This window comes from Lampetra planeri, chromosome 29 (assembly GCF_965212315.1).
Source record: "Lampetra planeri chromosome 29, kcLamPlan1.2.h2, whole genome shotgun sequence".
Lineage (NCBI taxonomy): Eukaryota > Metazoa > Chordata > Hyperoartia > Petromyzontiformes > Petromyzontidae > Lampetra > Lampetra planeri.
The window spans coordinates 516,140-534,255 of record NC_136135.1 but is presented as its reverse complement, the minus strand read 5'-3'; the positions used below and the strand labels follow the sequence as shown (position 1 = coordinate 534,255).

At 52.4% G+C, this 18,116-nt stretch overlaps 1 protein-coding gene across 3 annotated transcripts; it reads right to left on the bottom strand.

Moving 5' to 3' along the window:
- Nucleotides 1–891: 891 nt before the first annotated feature.
- Nucleotides 892–12,470, bottom strand: IFT46 (intraflagellar transport 46). 3 transcript variants are annotated; one of them, XM_078608033.1, is made up of 12 exons: nt 12,345–12,470; nt 11,124–11,214; nt 9,540–9,604; nt 8,427–8,509; nt 7,962–8,036; nt 7,189–7,282; nt 6,575–6,703; nt 6,155–6,273; nt 5,978–6,044; nt 5,300–5,360; nt 4,620–4,724; nt 892–1,443 (listed from the first exon to the last, which is right to left on the bottom strand). In XM_078608033.1, exons 1-12 carry the CDS (start codon nt 12,414–12,416, stop codon nt 1,424–1,426), a joined length of 981 nt encoding a protein of 326 aa, XP_078464159.1. In that variant the 5' UTR covers nt 12,417–12,470; the 3' UTR covers nt 892–1,423. The 3 variants fall into 3 exon arrangements, with proteins under 3 accessions (XP_078464159.1, XP_078464157.1, XP_078464158.1); XM_078608031.1 differs by having other exon boundaries at nt 4,639–4,724; nt 12,345–12,469; XM_078608032.1 differs by having other exon boundaries at nt 4,639–4,724; nt 8,427–8,506; nt 12,345–12,469.
- Nucleotides 12,471–18,116: the final 5,646 nt, after the last annotated feature.

Sequence of the window (18,116 nt, the reverse complement as noted above, 5' to 3'; positions counted from 1 at the left end):
TCTCTGTGAGTCTATAGGTCTCTGAGTCTATGAGTCTCTGTGAGTCTGTAGGTCTCTGTGGGTCTGTAGGTCTCTGTGGGTCTGTAGGTCTCTGAGTCTATGGGTCTCTGTGGGTCTGTAGGTCTCTGTGAGTCTATAGGTCTCTGAGTCTATGGGTCTCTGTGGGTCTCTGTGAGTCTGTAGGTCTCTGTGGGTCTGTAGGTCTCTGTGGGTCTGTAGGTCTCTGAGTCTATGGGTCTCTGTGGGTCTGTAGGTCTCTGTGAGTCTGTAGGTCTCTGTAGGTCTGTGAGTCTGTAGGTCTCTGAGTCTGTGGGTCTCTGTGAGCGTGGCTCCGTGCATCGAGTCGTGGTCAAACCTCTGCGCGTAGGACCGCGCGCACGCTGTTGATTTCACCATCACGGCGATTCTTATCACAGTCCCACAGCTGCTGCCAAACTCGCTCAGAGCGAGACTCGCTCGGGGAAATGAAAGTTCCTCTTCGGACCCGACGACGCCAGCTCAGCAAATTTCTCATCGTTGGCGTCACCCCGTTCGTTTCTGGGTCCTCTGCACATATCAGCTCTCCGATGTGTTGTTTCGGGATTTGTGACCTCGTGTCGTTCGGCACAACGTCCAACGTTTCGCCACAACGTCCAACGTTTCGCTCCACGTGGCAGGGACCTGCTTCAGGAAGTGAATCCAAGCTCTCAGCAGCGTGGAGCGAAACGTCGGATGTCGTGCACGGCACAGAGTAAACCCACAATCACATTGATGAGCTGTGTAGCACAACCGCGACACCCACGAAAGGGGTGGGTGGCCAACACCACGCCCGGTCGCCTTTGTCTCCCACACATACTTCTACCACGCAGCCTATCTCACTATTTCCTTCTATGGCCCATTGAGATGACGAGACATTTTTACTTCTGTTTATTTCATGAAAATAAAAGACAACAACAACAACAGTGCAGAGTGACACGAGAACGGTAGACGACGAAGGGGCGCAGGTGGGGAACGCAGAGAACACACGCACCTGCCAGGCGCGTGTGTGGCCATGCTGCTGGTGTGATGTGCCGCTGCCGTGGTGTGTTTGGTGTGCTGCTCGTATGGGGTCCTCATGGTACAATGTAGCGTGCTGCTAGTGCCATATGAGTGGTGTGTGGGGTGCATGATGCGATGCTGGTGTTGGATGCTGCAGGTATGATGCAAATGTGCCACCGGTATATGCGTGGTGTGAATGGTATAACACAGGTGTGGTGTACCGTACTGCTGGTGTGGTTTTTATGGTGTGTGGGGTGGTGCTGGTATGATGCCGTGTGCTGGTGGTGTAATGTGAGTGGTGTGTGTGTGGGAAAGTGGTGGGGAGCCTTCTCAGTCCACAGTCAGGGTCTCGGCCTCCGGCTCACTCGCCTGGGGGGCACTGCCAGCCTCACCCACGCCCCCCTTCTCAGCCAGCCACTTGAAGTGCTGCAACACAATCAATGACTCAGACAGGGACACACAGACTTACACAGAGATCCACAGACTTGCATAGGTGCTCGCTAACAGAACTTGCCCCATTGGCCTATGCAGGCTACATGGGAGATCTTTGTGCTTGTGTGAGGCCGCATAACACATATGGCAGCAGTCCATGCAATTGTAGTGGGTTCAAAACAGAGAGGAAACTTATCCGAGGCAACACGGGTTTATTTTAACAATTAACAGTTAACACAGAGGGTCACGGCCCCTCACACCCGATACACGATGGAGAGTGTGCCCCCCAGTCTAATATGCCTCTTACTGGCTAATCTGAAAGTCCTCCCCGAGTGAAGCTGGAATATTCACTGGTAATAAGCTTGAGACGACCCTTGCCAGGGGCACGGCTCTGTCCTTGTGGCTCTTCAGTCTTCACGAGGCTTCTTGTCTTCAGCTGGACGACGACTCCCCGGACCGTCCAAAGGTCCGTCTTTTATACAGAGCCGTGGCTCGCTCCGCCCCGGCCACACCTTCCTTCTCGAACCTTCGAGAAGGATCCGGGGATGATGTCATCCTCCAGCCCCCCTCCTGGGGTCTGGGGTCTGCCCCTCTTACACGCTGCTCCACAGGGTCACCGTTGGACCCTATGGCGCATCGACTCTCAGCACTGGGCTCAGCCCCTCTGTTGCCCCCTATTGCCCCCTATTGACATGAGGCCGCCATTGCCGGCTACCGCATGAGAAGGGCGCATCCTGGCCCAATAAACACCGTGACACAATGATGGAACACAATGCAGTTGTGACGATGGTTGAGTGTGGTTGTATCGAGCGGTTAGTGTGGTTGTATCGAGCGTTTGAGTGTGTATTGAGTGGTTGAGTGTGTATTCTTGGATCGTTCGGTAAAGTCACGTAGAAGGGAAACAATAAAATAATAAAAAAATAAAACAATACAATTCTCACGACGTTTTCACACCTGATGATGATTGCTTGTGTTGCAGTCGAAACGTCGTGATAATTTTATTGTTTTATATTTTTATTATTTTATTGTTTCCCTTCTACGTGACTTTACAGAAAGAACCAAGAATATGAATTCCTGCAGTCACGAAAGCTTCAAATCAACATTTATGGTTGAGTGTGGTTGTGTCACGTGGTTGAGTGTGGTTGTACCACGTGGTTGAGTGTGGTTGTCACGTGGTTGAGTGTGGTTGTGTCACGTGGTTGAGTGTGGTTGTATCACGTTATTGAGTGTGCTTGTATTGAGTGGTTGAGTGTGATTGTATTGAGTGGTTGAGTGTGGTTGTATTGAGTGGTTGAGTCTGATTGTATTGAGTGGTTGAGTGTGATTGTATTGAGTGGTTGAGTGTGGTTGTATTGAGTGGTTGAGTGTGGTTGTATTGAGTGGTTGAGTCTGATTGTATTGAGTGGTTGAGTGTGATTGTATTGAGTGGTTGAGTGTGGTTGTATTGAGTGGTTGAGTGTGATTGTATTGAGTGGTTGAGTGTGATTGTATTGAGTGGTTGAGTGTGGTTGTATTGAGCTGTTGAGTGTGGTTGTATTGAGTGGTTGAGTGTGGTTGTATTGAGCTGTTGAGTCTGATTGTATTGAGTGGTTGAGTGTGGTTGTATTGAGTGGTTGAGTGTGATTGTATTGAGTGGTTGAGTGTGGTTGTATTGAGTGGTTGAGTGTGGTTGTATTGAGTGGTTGAGTCTGATTGTATTGAGTGGTTGAGTGTGATTGTATTGAGTGGTTGAGTGTGGTTGTATTGAGCTGTTGAGTGTGGTTGTATTGAGCTGTTGAGTCTGATTGTATTGAGTGGTTGAGTGTGGTTGTATTGAGTGGTTGAGTGTGGTTGTATTGAGCTGTTGAGTGTGGTTGTATTGAGCTGTTGAGTGTGGTTGTATTGAGTGGTTGAGTGTGGTTGTATTGAGCTGTTGAGTCTGATTGTATTGAGTGGTTGAGTGTGGTTGTATTGAGTGGTTGAGTGTGGTTGTATTGAGCGGTTGAGTGTGGTTGTATTGAGCGGTTGAGTGTGATTGTATTGAGTGGTTGAGTGTGATTGTATTGAGTGGTTGAGTGTGATTGTATTGAGTGGTTGAGTGTGATTGTATTGAGTGGTTGAGTGTGGTTGTATTGAGCTGTTGAGTGTGGTTGTATTGAGTGGTTGAGTGTGGTTGTATTGAGTGGTTGAGTGTGGTTGTATTGAGCTGTTGAATGTGGTTGTATTGAGTGGTTGAGTGTGGTTGTATCGAGCTGTTGAGTGTGGTTGTATTGAGCTGTTGAGTGTGGTTGTATCGAGCTGTTGAGTGTGGTTGTATCGAGCTGTTGAGTGTGGTTGTATCGAGCTGTTGAGTGTGGTTGTATTGAGCTGTTGAGTGTGATTGTATTGAGTGGTTGAGTGTGGTTGTATCGAGCTGTTGAGTGTGGTTGTATCGAGCTGTTGAGTGTGGTTGTATCGAGCTGTTGAGTGTGGTTGTATCGAGCTGTTGAGTGTGGTTGTATCGAGCTGTTGAGTGTGGTTGTATCGAGCTGTTGAGTGTGATTGTATTGAGTGGTTGAGTGTGGTTGTATCGAGCTGTTGAGTCTGATTGTATTGAGCTGTTGAGTGTGGTTGTATCGAGCTGTTGAGTGTGGTTGTATCGAGCTGTTGAGTGTGGTTGTATCGAGCTGTTGAGTGTGGTTGTATCGAGCTGTTGAGTGTGGTTGTATCGAGCTGTTGAGTGTGATTGTATTGAGTGGTTGAGTGTGGTTGTATCGAGCTGTTGAGTCTGATTGTATTGAGCTGTTGAGTGTGGTTGTATCGAGCTGTTGAGTGTGGTTGTATCGAGCTGTTGAGTGTGGTTGTATCGAGCTGTTGAGTGTGGTTGTATTGAGTGGTTGAGTGTGGTTGTATCGAGCTGTTGAGTGTGGTTGTATTGAGCGGTTGAGTGTGGTTGTATCGAGCTGTTGAGTGTGATTGTATTGAGTGGTTGAGTGTGGTTGTATTGAGTGGTTGAGTGTGGTTGTATTGAGTGGTTGAGTGTGGTTGTATCGAGCTGTTGAGTGTGGTTGTATCGAGCTGTTGAGTGTGGTTGTATCGAGCTGTTGAGTGTGATTGTATTGAGTGGTTGAGTGTGGTTGTATCGAGCTGTTGAGTGTGGTTGTACCGAGCTGTTGAGTGTGGTTGTATCGAGCTGTTGAGTGTGGTTGTACCGAGCGGCCGTCGCCCCACCTGCGAGTTCTTGAACTCGGAGTAGAGTGTGAAGAGCACGTGCAGCGCTTGCACGCGACTCTTGTACACCGGTACGTCCAAGATGGCTGCCCCAAACATAGCCACAGCACGATCACCACCACCACCAAAGACAAAAGTCCACCTTACAGCCTCCACAGACTGTCGGGGCAAGTGCTGGTGCTATGCCCAACCACCTTTGTCTCCCCAAGTGCTCATTTACGCATCGCACCAGGTATTCACTCATGGCAGAGTTTACCTAGGACAGGCCCAGGACCGGTTCAAATATTTATCACCAATGTCGGCCATAAGCAAGGAATAGAACTTGGGTCGCTGGGTCTGTAGTGCAATGCACTAACCAACACACCACTACTCCTCACCAAACAACAACTTTTACTTCTACGGTCCTAAATCATGTGACCAAACAACTCAAAGCCCCGCACAGTGGGAAGAGAACGATGTGGGGAAAGGGAGAAGCAGGGCCTGTCAAATATATGCGTTTTAACTCGTGATTTGAAGGCAGAAGGGAGGGGGGACTGGAATATGGGTGAATGCAAATCTAAATATTGAGGACGAGTGGGAGGGAGGAGGGGAGGTGGCGAGGGAGGAGGGAAGGGGGCGAGGGAGGAGGGGAGGGGGCAGGGGAGGGCGCCGGGGCACTCACCGCAGACCAGGTCCACGTACTGGGGCAGGTCACAGCTGACATCAGCCGAGGGGAGGCTGACCTGCACACGCGTCACCAGAATCATCATCGGCCAAACGTCAACACATCCCTCCCTCCCTCGAGAGTTGAAGGCATCATTCCCATGGTTGCTTATCTACATCCGTCTACATGCAGTGCTTTTGTCAATCACATCGAGTAATCCGGCAGCCTTATTTACACAATCCTGATTCAATAATGAGACCAAGAAGGTTGGAACCGGTCCACGGTTTCCGTGCATATACAAATGCTGCTTGATGTTATTGATTTGGCAAGCCAATAGACTGATGAGACTAAAAAGTTATATTTATTTTATTTACACGCAGACAGAAGGGAGGCCGCGGGCCAGCTTCCCAACCCCTGCCTCCTCGTGGCCCTTGAACTTACGGTCAGCTCTCTAGGAAGGATACCCGACACTCGACGACGCTTTCCTCCAGACATAAACAAACGACACAACCAGAAACGACGGACGCATGTTCCTGCGAGAGCACGTGCCAAAGTGCGGCACGTAAACGTAAATGTGCTACGTGTGTGTATGCTCAGCGTGTGTGTTGTGTGTGTGATCAGTGAATGCGCTCCGTGTGTGTGCTCAGTGTGTGAAAAGGTGAAGATGAGGAATGTGGGGGTCGTGGTGCCACTCACTTTGGAGAGAAGCTCCTCAAACTCCGGGGGCCACTCCTGCATAAGGCTCTCGATGTCAGGCATCGGCCTGTACGCTCACACACACACGCACGGGGGCACTTCCGTCATAAGCATGCGAGGCGACTGCTGAGTGGGTGGGTGGGTGGCTGGGTGGGTGGCTGGGTAGTTGTGCCGCACTTGGTGTAGTGCACGTTGGGTGGAGGCTTGGCTCGGTGGAGCTCGGAGATGCTCTCCACCCATGCCTCCAACGTGCGCGGGTTCCTCTCTGCCTCCTCCACACTCCGCACCTTCACATGCTGCACGTGCAAGCCCCACCGCCAGACAACCACACCACCACCACACCGCGTAAATATACACACCACGTCAATACACATGCCATGATTCACAACAACTGTGTGTCTATATCTGTGTCTCTTTGTCTGTGTGTTTGTGCATCTCTTTTGTGTGACTGTGTCTGACAGCATAACTGTGCATGTCTCTGTGTGATGGACTGTGTGTGTTTACAGCCTGAAAACGCTCCAAGGGAGAAATTTGTTTTTGCGTGCGAGCGCACGCGAGTGCGTTGTTATGAGCGCGTGCGCAAGTGTGCGTACGTACGGGAGTGGCGTGTTGCTTGGAGTTCTCCGTGAGCCACAGCGTGAGCACGGTGGGGTCGGACTGACGCGCGCACGGCTCGTCGAGACCCGTGAGACCCAGCGTGTCTGGCTTGCCATCTGGAGGAGGCACCTACACACACAGAACCCCCAGATAGCTGTTAACAGGCAGTCGAGGCAAGTGGCCAACAACAACTCCGGCCACCATCGACTCCCCAATGCTAATGCCTACTGCACCAGGTACTCATTTAAAGGCCACATGGACTTCAGGGAGGCTCAGGACTGGATCAGATATTTATCGCCAAAATTGGCCGTGAGCGGTATCGAACTCGGCTCACTGGGTTCGTAGTGCAGCGCGCTAACCGCTGCACTACTATTCCCGGGAGACGCACACGTAGACAGACACACAGACACATAAGACAGATACACACCACACATACATACATACAGACACACAGACAGACACCAAAACCCCTTCCATTACTATGACCACTCCCACCAATACCACCAACTCCAATCACCACCACTACTACTCCCACTACCACCACAACCCACCGAGCTCCCTCACGACCAGTGCGCCCCGCCGTGTGACGGGGATGGGAGAGGAGAGAAAAGCACCTTGAGGAAGGCGTCGATGTCGCCCACGGCCGGGATGAAGTCTGGGATGAACGGCTTCAGTTTCATGTCCAGCTCGATCGTCTGGGGGGTGTACCTGCATGCACGCAGCGCGCACGCACCCCCCACACGCAGCATGCATTACAGGGGGCACAGCGCACATGCGTGCGCACGCATTGCAAGGGGGCATAGTGGCCATTGGGACAATAAACTCATGGTAATACTTTATTATTATAAATGCAACGCTTTCGTACATTTTATGCGATTGTGGCCATGCAACCCAAACTATGGACCGTAAAGTAACCCACTGTAGCCTATACAAACGTTGTTATTTATTTTGTTAATATTGTTTTTTATCACTATTTGTGGCTGCACCTCTGACGCATTCTGTTCTGTTGCTGTCAGTTCCTGCTTATGGATTACTATGACATCCTTGCTCTTGTTCTGTGTTGATGCACCACGAATCTTCCTTGAAAACTAGTTGGGTAACTAACTGTCTGCATGGGACTTTCTGCGTAATAAGCATTAATCGATTGACCACTGTTGACTTCCCCACACAAAGTGGCACTCAATTTATCAATCCCAGAGGGATGATGGGCCGAGTCAACCCCAAAAAGGGATTGGAACTCGCAACATTCCAATTGCAAAGCTCAACCCTGATCAGCCTCTAAGATCTGAGACGATCATGTCAATTCAGAGTGATAAGATCGCAGACTGAGCGAACCTGAGAAGGGAGAGCCAAGCCCGTGGCCTGGGTGAGCGTCGAGTGAGCTCACCTGGTGATGTACTGGAACAGCTCCTTCACTTCCGCAGACACGGCCAGGTGCTCGTAATCCGCAGGGTCGTACGCGCTGCACGCACACGCATAAACGTGAATGCACATGGAATGCGTACCCAACGCGGGTGTGTGCGTGTATGTATGCGGGTTTTCGGGAGTGGCGGCACAATGATTAGCGTGCTGCGCTACAACCCTGGCAACCCGAGTTCGGTTCCCGCTCACAGCCAACACCAGTGACGATTATCTGAACTGGTCCTGGGCCTCGCCTAGGTCGACTCAGCTTCAAATAAGTATCTGGTGCAATATGTAAACATCAGCACTGGGGAGATAACGGCGGCCGGGCGAAGTACTGTTCACCCACCCCCTCGTGTGCCGTGCCGGCCTTCATCGGTGCTTGCCGACAGCACTTGCCCGAGCAGTCTGTGATGAATATATATCTTTGTCTTGTGTGTGTATGTGGTACCCTTCGGGAGGGGCTCCGTGCATTCTGTCTTCTTCAGATTCGGACTCCTCCGACTCCTCATCAGAGTCCTCCTCATGGCTCTTCTTCACAGGCACGGAGGCACACGTCAGCAGGCCAAGGGGCCACCATTAGTCTCGCGCCGCTGGGGTGCAGTGCCCACTAACTCCGCGGACACGACGACGATGGTAGTGATGAGATATACCAGCCGTAAGACATTACTACAGGCACAGGACTGGTTCAGATATCTCTCATCGCCAATGCCAGCTGTGGCTGTAAATTGAATTCAGGTCACCGGATTCATAGAGAGGCGTGCTAACCTCCACCGCTGTACCCAAACTAACGTTATCATGCCAATTACTATCCAGTCGGGTGGCTCAGCAGTAGAGCTAGCAACTCACAATCAGAAGGTTACGAGTTTAAATCCTGGTTAGGGGTTGACTCAGTCAATAATCCTTCTGGGGTCGATAAAACAGGTACTACGTTGTAGTGAAGTCAACAGTGGTTGTCATATGGATAGACTCGCCCCCACCATAGTAATGTGGAACAGTCATCACTGGCTCAGGGCTGTCAACAGGAGATGACAACCAATGCCTCAATGCTCATATGAGCAGGAAATCACTTTGCAGAGTACTATAAGAAGTAAAGTCACGTAGGTAAAAAAATAAAAATCACGACGTTTCGGGCGCAACACAAGCGTCCTTCTTCAGGTGGGGACAACTTAGCGAAAGCGCGACAGCTTAAGCTAAGTTGTCCCCACCTGAAGAAGGACGCTTGTGTTGCGCCCGAAACGTCGTGATTTATTTTATTTTTTTACCTAGTGGAACTTTACCGAAAAAACCAAAGAGTAAGAATCCTTGCAGTCACGAAAACTTAAAATCTAGAATTATAAGAAGTAACTATGGAAATTAACATTCTAACAGATAAAAGGCTGCTTGGAACAATGAGCAGCATCCCTGCCATAGACTGCAGGAGCAGGCGAGGTGTGGAGAGGAGAGTGAGTGCTGGCCGCCCTGAACTTGCCAACTGCCCTCTCTTCTTCGCCATTCACTGCCCCGTGTGCTGCCCCACCCTCTTCTCCATGTGCTGCCCCGTTCTCCGTCTGGGGCCGCTCACCTGGGCGTCGTCGTCATCGCTGGCCTCCGACATCTTGGAGCGCCGTTCTGCACTTGGTTCTCGGGCTGGGGTCACACGGGAGTCACACGGGGTCATGCGATCGAGGATAATAATGTGCATTTATAATAATACAACAATGATCTCTACTTGTACGCCGCACAGCATCGGTAACTCTCGGAGAGCGATAACGACGACTCGGAGGTGGGAGGAGGAACCGCAGGCGAGCGGGAAGGCAGCAGCAGCCAGGCGGTGAGCCGGCACCAAATTCCGCTCAAAGCTCTGCGGTCCTCGATAAAGGAATTATCGGTCAAGTAATGAGTATTCATACACACGTGGGAGGAAACCAGAGCACCCGGAGAAACCTCACGCATGCCAGGGGGCGACACTCTATGCTATACAGAAAGGACAGATGATATTAGTCCACATGTTTCTGTACTATCTCCTCCTGGTGAGCCAGGGTATGGCACCTCGATCTCCAAGGGAAGGGAGTTTCGCAGCATTTGTGTGATCCACGAACCCTCGCTGCCTCCGCTGTGCTGGATTACAAGCCGTGTGCATCGCCACCACTGCCTCAGTATATCAAAGGACCTTACAACACATCTCATCTCAACCCTTGCAAGGGCCTGCTGTAGTCCAGATAAGGGGACCTCCTGGTGGCAGCTGTCCCTGTGCAGAAAAGGTGAATGCAACACCGGGCTGAAAATGGGCATTAGTCTGCCAGTAGGGGGGGGGGGCGATGTTGCCCCCACTTCCCCCCTAGAGTTTAAGCTACAAAGTATAGCTTTAATGTAAAATCAAAGTGTCCCTCTAAATAAAACATTCAACAAATGATTCATATTAAATATGCCTTAGTTCACTGCGCACTGGATCTGAGTAGAATGCCACTGTGCTACAAGTTCAATATTGTAAAGTGTTATCAGCATTGTGTGAGTATCATTACATTACTGGTGGACAGATGGTGTTACAGCACCGCTGGGCAGATACGAAGGCGAGTGTGAGTGGCGACGTAGCGTTACATACTGCCCCACTGACATACATTTCTGCAGCCAAGTGAGATGTTTAAGCCAGCCCAACCTATCCCTTACCCTTTCCTTAACCCTACCCAACCCCATCTCCTAAACCTATCCTTAACGTAACCCTATCCCTAGTGTTATCCTTAGCCTAACACTTTACTCGAACCCTATCCTGAAGCTAACCTGTCCCCAACCCCTACACTTAACCCAACATCATCCACTAGCCCAGGGGTCGACAACCTCCGTCTCTTTAAGGGCTGTTTCGTGACCGTTACTTATTAAGGACCACCGCCTCGCATTCGTGTGCATTGGGGCTCTTGAAATAATGAGTTCTTGTTACCGAATTCGATTGCAATCCCTGCACTAGCCCCACACTATCCCAAACCCCAACTCAACCTTATCCCTAAACATATTCCGAACGCAACCCTATCTCTACACCCCGTTGTCCTACGCAGTTACGCGACACCCATCAACGAACACGCCCAGTAGTCTGTCCCTTGAGCCCCAGGACCGAAGAACTGTGACTGGTGGTCGCGGTGTGTCTCAGATCGGCGGGAGCAGCGACGGTCACCTGTGGTCTGTCGCGGCGTCGGCGTCTCCACCTCCTCTGTGTCCGTCACGTCCAGGCTCTCGTCGTACGGCTGGTCGCTCACCAGCTTGGTCTGCGACGACGACGCCGGACCACGCCGTCAACCACGCGCCACCATCGCCCCACCCCGCGCTGCCCGATCCCACACCACACGCTCTTGCCACAATGATGCCCCAGCGGACCGCGCTGTTGATCCCCCGTCCCGGTTTAGCCGCGCCGCACGATGCCACGACCCACAACCTCACCACCACCCCGCCACAGTGCCGTCTATTCGACTGTGCCGACGAAGCCGCGGCGACAGGGCGGGTGGTGACAACGCGCAGTCATTGCCGGCAGTGCGGAGAAGACTCAAGCCAACAGCGGATAGGGCAAGGTTCACGGTGATGAATGAACAGGAGCAGACATCAATGTTGCGTCCATCGCGTAACGGCAACCACAGTGGCTGTCCCTTGCCGTGCCCCCTGCCGTGAGCCCTGCCCCGACACACTGGGGCCGTGCCCCTTGTGCCCTCCTGCCCTGCCCCGTACACTGGAGCCGTGCCCCCTGTGCCCTCCTGCCCTGCCCCGTACACTGGAGCCGTGTCCCCTGTGCCCTCCTGCCCTGCCCCGACACACTGGAGCCGTGCCCCCTGTGCCCTCCTGCCCTGCCCCGACACACTGGGGTCATGCCCCCTGTGCTGGAGCCCTGCCCCGACACACTGGGGCCGTACCCCTGTGCCCTCCTGCCCTGCCCCGTACACTTCAGCGTTGCCCCGTTCACCGAGTTGGGGAGCGGTGGCGCAGTGAGTAGCGCACCGCGCTCCGAACCCGGCGAGCCGAGTTCCATTCCGCTCACGACGGAGAGCAGTGGACACGAATATTTTAACCGGTCACGGGTCTCCCTTAGGTCAACTCAACCTTAAAAATGAGTTCCAGGTGCAGTGTGTGTCAACATCAGCACTGGGGAGACAGCGGCGGGCGGGCCACCCACCCCCTCGTGTCGGCCTTCGTAGGTGCTGCTACTCGCTAACAGCACTTGCCCCAACAGTCTGTTCAGGCTACACGGGGGACCTTTGTCTTGTGTACACTGGAACCTTGTGCCCTGCTGCCTTTGCTCCAGCTCTGACGTTGGCCGCCTCCCTCTACCGTGGCCGCGGCGCTGCCCCCTTTAATGAAGGGGAGCCCTGCTTGGCCGTGCCCCGTGCCCCGTGCCTCGCCCCGTCACCTGCTGGTGCTGCCCTCCTGCTGCTCCTCGTCCTCCTGCTTCGTTGCTGCCCGGGGGCGCCGACGCCGCCATGCGCTGCCCTGGGCCTGACCCCCCACGCCGTGACCCTGCGCCGCGATTGGCCTGCGAGCGTCACGTGGTGCCCACCAACGCGCCTTGCCCCGCCCCGCGAGACGCGCCCGTTGCCGTGGCGACAGCGGCTGCGTGTTTCCGTGGCAACGAAACAGCGTCCAGAACAGGACGATGATAACGTTTATTTATTTATTTATTCTGGAGAAATCCGATGAGCTATGAAGCTCTTTTTCTCACAGATGTCCAATAGGGGCTGGTCAGAACGTTACAACAACAAACAATACAGGAGTGCAAAGTATAGGAAATGTAAACAAATCACTTTTTTTTAAATATACACATATAAAACTAAACAATATTTGTATTACCAGGCAAAGCCTAACCTATTTTTTACCTATTTTCAGAAGAAACCTGGTCACAAGTGATAGCTGGGGAGGGTGGGGCTGGGTGGGGAGGGGAGGGGAGGGTGGGGAGGGGAGGGTGGGGAGGGGAAGGACTGGGGGAAGGGTGGGGCTAGGTGGGGAGGGGAGGGGAGGGTGGGGAGGGGAAGGGCTGGGGGAGGGTGGGGCTAGGTGGGGAGGGGAGGGGAGGGTGGTGAGGGTGGGGCTGGGTGGGGGGTGGTAGGGGTGGGCTGGGTGGGGAGGGGCTGGTCACCCCGTGGTGCCCTTATGAAACTCAACGTTTAACCTACTCACGCCGGCTTGTGCCCGCCCTCACAGTCGGGCATATTTGCGGAATACACCACGCCGCCGTTGACCCTGGCCATTGACCGAGCAACCCAACGTCCCTACCAGCTCCCTCCGCAGGAATGTGTTCTGTTGATGTGGAGGGACGAATGTGGACAGGGAGGATGCGAATTGTCCACACGGACCCAGCGAAGATACCAATGTTGGATCAACGTTCCACGTTTACTCGGGAAGACGACTGGTGGCCTTCATCCAGCAGTGGATTGATCATGGCTGATGATGACACGGTTGCAGATACAGTGTAGGCTGCTCATGTTCAGTATTATTAAAGCAGTCTCCATTCCTGTTTAGAATTATCCCTCAATCTAACAAAATAATAAACATTGGGCAATGCTGCTAATTGAACGGCCTCAACAAATAGGACATTCTCTTAGTAGCAACACCCACGAATAACTCAGTAGACAGCGTGAGCCCAACGTTGGCCAGCTCCACGCCCGACCGTCTTTGTCTCCCGAGTGGCGATGTTGACACACCGCACCAAATACTCATTTGAGGCTGAGTCGACCTAGGGGAGGCCCTGGACCGATTTAGATCACGGCCACTGGTGTTGGCCGTGATCGGGAGTGGAACTTGGGTAGGGCGGGTTCATAGTGCAGCGCGCTAACCGCTCCACCACCGCTCCCCACCCACACATGTACAAACATCACACTGTCACCCTCACACACCTCTATAAACACTTGCCAGCGACGTCTAAACCTTGCCATTGATTTAGCTCCAAAACAACTGTACCCCCTCATCGCCATCATCACCGGCCATGACCTATCCATCGCTGGATGAAGGCCTTCCCAAAGTCATGGCCATCTCTCACGGCCCCCTGGCAATGCTGCTGCTGCTTCACTTGCCTGTCGCTCCGTCGTTAGTCTCGACCACCGGCCCTCATCGCTTCTCGGCATGACCCAGTGAACACGGAACGTTGGGTCAACGTTGCGTGTTTACTGGGGTCGCGCCCTGCTCAAGCTCACTGCCTTTCCTTGAGGGTCAAATCCGCACAAGTCGACCTGTGCGTGACCCCTTCCTCCACGTGCTGCTCTTCCTCTCGGCGTCATTCCAAGCGTACACCTCCCCACGCTTGTCTGCGCACGTTTAACACCGTGTTCCATTTTATTATTTGTGGATGTCCATCACTCCGATTCGTTTGTCACAGCGGGCAATGCAGCACCCAGTGAACCCCGACTTCTTTACGCACTTTCTAGAGTTGCTTTGCATCCGCTCTGACCCCGGGCTTGCCTTCAGCAACTGCCCTTGGTGTGCGCACTCTGCTGTCTCCCCCAGACGGGCCACTCCGACAGACGTCTCCATTTGTTTGAGGGCATCTTGCCCAGTAAACACGCCAACGTTGAGCCAACGTCGGGACAATGCTGGCGTGCGGTTGGAAACGTTAGATCAACGTTGGCCAAATGTTCCATGTTCACTCGGTGCCAGTCGCTTAATCACTGCAGCTGTAGAGTTAACATCGTCTGCTCTAAATATTCAATTGATTTATTTTCCCAGATAAGAAAGCCATATTTCAAAAAGCTAGACTTTTCAGGACCGGGCCCTCTCCCACCACAGGAGTTTCTAGTTCTAGATTTGAAGTTTTCGTGACTGCAAGGATTCATACTCTGGTTTTTTCGGTAAAGTCACGTAGGTAAAAAATAAAATAAGTGAAAAAACAACTAAATTAAATCACGACGTTTCGGGCGCAACACAAGCGTCCTTATTCAGGTGGGGACAACGTAGCGAAAGCGCAACCGCCCGAAACGTCGTGATTTAATTGAGTTGTTTTTTTAATTTATTTTATTTTTTACCTACGTGACTTTACCGAAAAAACCAAATAGTATGAGTTTCTCGAGCCGCCACTGCTCGCCTCCGTGCTGACCATCGTGGTGAAGTGTGGTCAAGTAATAAACTCCCCCACGACCCACACGGTGTGGGAAAGGGCGACCCTCATCCAGCAGTGGATTTGGCAAGAGAAGAGCCGTCTCTGTACGAGAATGACTGTCCAACGCGGTCCCATTGGCAGCTGGGACTGGGATGGGAGCCGTGAGCCCACGAGGTGGCGCTGTAGCACGCGCGACTGTTGATTCATTGTGATGTGAAGAAACAAACACTCGGCGACCTTAACGTCTTAACTAATTGGCCTGGCGCTATATCTGAAGATGAATTGGGTTTATGACCTTGCCAGCTGAGAGATCGCGAGCTCGTGTTTGTTACGGAAGCCCCTGTTCATCCCTCGTGTGACTGAGGCCTTGTGTTGAACTCGTGACTTGTGTTGAACTCGTGACTTGTGAGCCACACTCCGCCGGTTCTATCTCCCGGCGCGCCAGTTCGAACAATGGAGGCGAATTTCGCAAATCCACCCCCTCCCGCACCTCCCACCCATCCCAACTCATCCCATGGCAGCAGTATAAATGTGTTCACCACAGCTAAGTCTATGATCGGCATGCAAGTCGCGTGTGGCGGGACAAAGGGTGGGTAATTCACACCTCTTCCAAGCCTTCTGTCCAGCGTGAACGAGTAGACCAAATACCCTCTGCAGGGGCTCTCCAGAGCTCCCTCCTAGTGACGACCCTTGCGCCAGCAGTGGCGTGAGCCAGCAGTTGCAGGGCTGCACCTTTGACCGTCTCTAATTAAGGACTGATGGTAATGAGCCAGATCTCTCGAGATTTCAAAACAGATGTACTGTACATGACAGCACTGTATCAATATACTGCTGGATCAAGGCATCTCCACGCCGTGTAGGTTGTGTGGAGATTGTTTGACCATACTTCACCACGCTGGTCAACGAGGGCTGGTTAGGGGTAGTGGGAGGGATGAGTGCACAACCGAGTCAGATATCGCCACTGATGTTAGTCGTGGCAGGGGATTGATTGAACTCGGGCAGCCGGGTTACATTGATGGACTACACAGTGCGCATATCACTGCACCACCGCTCCGCCCGCTGTAAGCTCAGCTCGTTTCGAGTGTCAAGTTGATTTTGTGTAACCAGGGTGAGAAGTCAAGAGACCAGAAAAGGAATCTCATGTGTAAGAGTGACTTGGGTCACCACAATGACAAAGGCAGTAACTTGGAATCACAGCAGCAATGAGAAGGCAAAACGCCTCCTTCACTTACAAGTGTTCCCCGTGCACTCTCAGAAGGTCACCACGTGTAGCTGATGAGATGGGTAAATAAATACGTTAATATTTGTTTATGTGGTGGGACAGATGTGGGTAGAAGGTGAATGTCCTGCTTATTTGTTACTTTCATTCGTAGGATACGAGGCCACAAAGAAGCAAAGAGAATTCACATGAAAAGAAACCAAACAGAAATTTGCGTAAAATCTGAGAGAATGTCAGGTCGGCAGCGCAGTTGTGGCACGTGCGCCTCGCAGCCAGAGGGCCCTGGGTTCGACTACTCAGGCACCAGTCGGTGTGGAGTCGGTGTGTTCTCCGCCTGTGCTGCAGGCTATGAGAATGTGAGTCGTTGTCTTTGTGTGTGAGAGTGTGCGCGAGTGTTGAGGAGGCTCATGAAGGATGCTACTGGGACAGTTGAAGGCAGTCGCCCTCCAGCAACAACGGAGGGCAGAGGAGCGACGCTCACAACAACGAGCGGAGCGCTGGGTGGCCTAAAAAAACACAGCAAGTTGGCACAGTAGGGGGCACATGTGAGGCATCAGCCAGTCATCTCAGTCAGTCCACCCATGGCACCTGGGTCTGCCCCGTGACCTCCTGCCAGAGGGCGTTCGACACTTCACGTGGCCTCAACGTGCACCGAGCCTGGCACAAGCGCCGTGGTGACGTCACTGTAACTTAGTGGCGAATGGCGGTTGTTGTTGTTGTTGAGTGTGTGACTGGAGTTTTTTGTATAATCTCCTCGTGTTCTGCAGAGTGTGAGAGAAGTGAGTGTGTGTATGGATGAGTGTGCGGAGTTTGTATTCTCTCCCACTGTTAGCATGGGTTTCCTCCACTCAACGTAAATGTAATTGACCAAACAACATCCTAAATGCTGACAAATCACCTGCAGAATACTTAATTGAGATCACACAACAGCAGCAACATCGAATCTCCACCCCTACTGTAAAACCTTGGCAGGACTCTCCTGGAAAAGTAGTCTTGAGACTCAGTGAGGCTTTACTTTCGTAAACAAGCATCGTGTTAGATACATCATAAAAACAAACCATGCGCAGGTCCCCTAGCGTCGTGGAGGGGCCCTCAAGGATGAGTGGTGGCGAGACGGTGGCCTCAGCAATGGCTCAGCCGCCGCTTGCAATCATTGTTCTTCATCTGCTCAAGAATCAGGATGTGTCACGGAGACACGCTGGAGGCTCTTGCGGTCAGATTGAGGCGTGCCAAGGAGGTGAGACGCGGCATAGGTTGAACACGTGGCCATTATGTAACGCGGTGGGGGGAGGGGGGCTTCACAGCGCTCACACAAGGTGGCACGGATCTCTTGATGTGACACACAGATCTTGATGTGACACACACAGATCTTGATGTGACACACAGATCTTGATGTGACACACACAGATCTTGATGTGACACACACAGATCTTGAGGTGGGACACACAGATCTTGATGTGACACACACAGATCTTGATGTGACACACACAGATCTTGATGTGACACACACAGATCTTGAGGTGGGACACACAGATCTTGAGGTGGGACACACACAGATCTTGATGTGACACACACAGATCTTGAGGTGGGACACACAGATCTTGATGTGACACACACAGATCTTGATGTGACACACACAGATCTTGAGGTGGGACGCACAGATCTTGAGGTGGGACACACAGATCTTGAGGTGGGACACACACAGATCTTGAGGTGACACGGAGCTCTTGAGGATGGTCGGGAGCCGCCGCGCAGCCACACACCAAGAGACCAAGCCAGTGAGTCAGTACCTGGTGCAAGAGAGTCAACATCAGTACTGCGGGAGACAAAGGCGGCCGGGCGTGGCACTGGCTACACCGCCCCTCGTGTGCCCTGCC